The following is a 3,263-nucleotide window of genomic DNA, read 5'->3' as shown; positions in this document are numbered from 1 at the left end:
GTTATTCCTAGAAGTGTCGCAGCGACTCACGACCGATTGTTATTGTTCAATATTTAAAGAAAATAGGTACTTTTAAAGTTTATGAGAGAAATGAAAAACGAAGAAAAAGTATGAAAAGAAAACTTTCCAAGGCGATAAATTCCACGGATATCTTCTTTTCTTTTCACTAATTTAATATATCGGAAAACGCAGCGTGGGACGTCCACCCACAAGGTGGACCGATGACATCATAAAGGTAGCAGGGAAGCACTGGACGCAGGCCGCTACAAATCGATCAACATGGAAAGCATTGGGGGAGGCCTATGTTCAGCAGTGGACGTACTATGGCTGAAATTGTGATGATGATGATGAATTTAATATAAAATAATGACAAGATTAAGAGACTCATGTTTGAGACGTCACGTGTTCTACCAATTACTTTAAAATAATGGCACTTAGGTACGAAAAAGAACCTAAAGCACTAACATTAAGTATCAAAATATGAGCTCACAATAAACTGGCTCAAAGAATTTGTAATTAAGTTTGTCAGGCACATAAAAGCACTAAGGTCTATCTACCTAAGCATTTGGGCGGCCATTACTCTGCACTGGGGCGTTAATAGGCCATAAAAGTGAGGTTATGTATGATTTACTAACTTTCTTAAATACTAGCCTAGATTGAGGCCAAGTTTGGAACCGTAATACGACGTAAGATCTAAAGGAAAATATCAAGCTATAAATACAATCCTACTAGGAGGTCTTATTATGGTAAGTTAAAGCCTAAAGGAAACAAAATAGTATTTATTAAAAGTATAGAATTAAGAGATTAAGAATAATACAAATTGTTGTATCATCTTTGGATTTCTTTAATAGTCTATGATTGTGTTCATTGTCTATGGTACTGAAGAAAGACGGCCATGTTGTTTTTGGCATCTTGTGGGAGCTTGTTAATAAACATGCAGTGTCAGTAATTCATTCAGTATTTTATTTATCTACTGCCTCTTATCACATGGTGGCAGCGGTAAAAGTAATAAATGGAGAAAAAACATAAATCAGACATGAAGGAGGCAGAGCAGGGTGGAAGAGGCCACCAAGCCAAGGTGACGCCACCCGGAATTTTCAGTTTTGTGCCGGAAGAATGGCCGAAGTATAAAACCAGATTTATGAGGTACATGAGTTTAACAGGTCAAAACAACAACGCCGACGAAGAAAAGATAAATTGCCTCATTTATTGCATGGGAGAAAGGGCAGAAGACGTAATATTGCAGTTTGGGGAGGACGCCATGTGCTACCTTAACCTATTGAAAAAATTTGATGATTTTTTCGCTCCCAAACGAAATGTAATCTATGAAAGATTCAAATTCAACGCCAGGGTGCAGCTACAAGGCGAAAGGGTTGACGAATTTGTCACTGAAATACACCGACTTGCCGAGCACTGTGAATACGGCGTTTTGAAGACTGATCTTATCAGAGATAGAATTGTCGTTGGTATTGCAGATAAAAGTCTAAGCGACAGGATGCTACTTAAACCAGATCTTACATTAGAAGAAGCCATACAAATGGGAAGACAATCTGAAATACAGCAGGAAGAAACTAAGAAAATGAGGGGTGAAGTGACAGAACTCATGAAAATTGAAAAAAGAAAAAATACAGGAAACTGCTGGTTTTGTGGGAAGGAGCGACATCCAAGAGAAAAATGTCCCGCGGAAAAAGCAACTTGCTACAATTGTAAACGTGTGGGACACTTTGCTAAATTGTGTCGGTCTAAAGCAGTTAAAATTATAAAAGAGGATTCAAACGAGTATGAGGTGTGTATGATACAAGGTGGGAAGTATACGTTAAATGTTTGTATATTTAATTCAGACAAATTTGTTTGTTGTATCATCTTTGGATTTCTTTAATAGTCTATGATTGTGTTCATTGTCTATGGTACTGAAGAAAGACGGCCATGTTGTTTTGGCATCTTGTGGGAGCTTGTTAATAAACATGCAGTGTCAGTAATTCATTCAGTATTTTATTTATCTACTGCCTCTTATCACATGGTGGCAGCGGTAAAAGTAATAAATGGAGAAAAAACATAAATCAGACATGAAGGAGGCAGAGCAGGGTGGAAGAGGCCACCAAGCCAAGGTGACGCCACCCGGAATTTTCAGTTTTGTGCCGGAAGAATGGCCGAAGTATAAAACCAGATTTATGAGGTACATGAGTTTAACAGGTCAAAACAACAACGCCGACGAAGAAAAGATAAATTGCCTCATTTATTGCATGGGAGAAAGGGCAGAAGACGTAATATTGCAGTTTGGGGAGGACGCCATGTGCTACCTTAACCTATTGAAAAAATTTGATGATTTTTTCGCTCCCAAACGAAATGTAATCTATGAAAGATTCAAATTCAACGCCAGGGTGCAGCTACAAGGCGAAAGGGTTGACGAATTTGTCACTGAAATACACCGACTTGCCGAGCACTGTGAATACGGCGTTTTGAAGACTGATCTTATCAGAGATAGAATTGTCGTTGGTATTGCAGATAAAAGTCTAAGCGACAGGATGCTACTTAAACCAGATCTTACATTAGAAGAAGCCATACAAATGGGAAGACAATCTGAAATACAGCAGGAAGAAACTAAGAAAATGAGGGGTGAAGTGACAGAACTCATGAAAATTGAAAAAAGAAAAAATACAGGAAACTGCTGGTTTTGTGGGAAGGAGCGACATCCAAGAGAAAAATGTCCCGCGGAAAAAGCAACTTGCTACAATTGTAAACGTGTGGGACACTTTGCTAAATTGTGTCGGTCTAAAGCAGTTAAAATTATAAAAGAGGATTCAAACGAGTATGAGGTGTGTATGATACAAGGTGGGAAGTATACGTTAAATGTTTGTATATTTAATTCAGACAAATTTGTGGATAAAATATTTTTTTTAATTGATACAGGAGCAGATATAAGTGCTATACCAGAAAATGTTGCAGTGAAGGCCAAACTACCGTTGGTGAAATCAGGTGATAGTGTAAAAGGGCCAGATGGGACCAAATTGAATGTACTGGGAACGGTGCAACTGAAATTACAATATAAGGACAGAATATATGAAGGTAAAGTCTATGTAATCAAAGATCTTAGTACAGCAATATTAGGCAGGCCATCAATTGATAGTATGAATATTCTAAAAGTTTGTGCTATCTCAAATTCAAGTCAGATCAGTGACACACATTCAAATGTTTTAGTAGAAAAAGAATTCCCAAAAATCTTTGATGAGTTAGGGGTTTTCAAAGATGAGTTTCACATAAAA

At 37.6% G+C, this 3,263-nt stretch overlaps 1 protein-coding gene across 2 annotated transcripts; it reads left to right on the top strand.

Annotated features, from left to right (window-relative positions):
• Positions 1-831: 831 nt before the first annotated feature.
• On the top strand, positions 832-3,061 carry LOC114354567 (uncharacterized). 2 transcript variants are annotated; one of them, XM_028306998.1, is made up of 2 exons: positions 832-1,786; positions 2,911-3,061. In XM_028306998.1, exons 1-2 carry the CDS (start codon positions 1,013-1,015, stop codon positions 2,920-2,922), a joined length of 786 nt encoding a protein of 261 aa, XP_028162799.1. In that variant the 5' UTR covers positions 832-1,012; the 3' UTR covers positions 2,923-3,061. The 2 variants fall into 2 exon arrangements, with proteins under 2 accessions (XP_028162799.1, XP_028162798.1); XM_028306997.1 differs by lacking the exon at positions 832-1,786 and adding an exon at positions 1,859-2,816.
• Positions 3,062-3,263: the final 202 nt, after the last annotated feature.

The sequence above is a fragment of the Ostrinia furnacalis genome, unplaced genomic scaffold (genome assembly GCF_004193835.3).
Source record: "Ostrinia furnacalis isolate ACB-3 unplaced genomic scaffold, ASM419383v2 OfSCF2054, whole genome shotgun sequence".
Taxonomy (NCBI): Eukaryota; Metazoa; Arthropoda; class Insecta; order Lepidoptera; family Crambidae; genus Ostrinia; species Ostrinia furnacalis.
The sequence above is the reverse complement of the archived record's forward strand: the minus strand, read 5'-3'. Positions and strand labels throughout refer to the sequence as shown.

Bases quoted from the DNA above. Each gene is read 5' to 3' on its own strand.
- LOC114354567 (XM_028306998.1), top strand. From the start codon at position 1,013: ATGGAGAAAAAACATAAATCAGACATGAAGGAGGCAGAGCAGGGTGGA.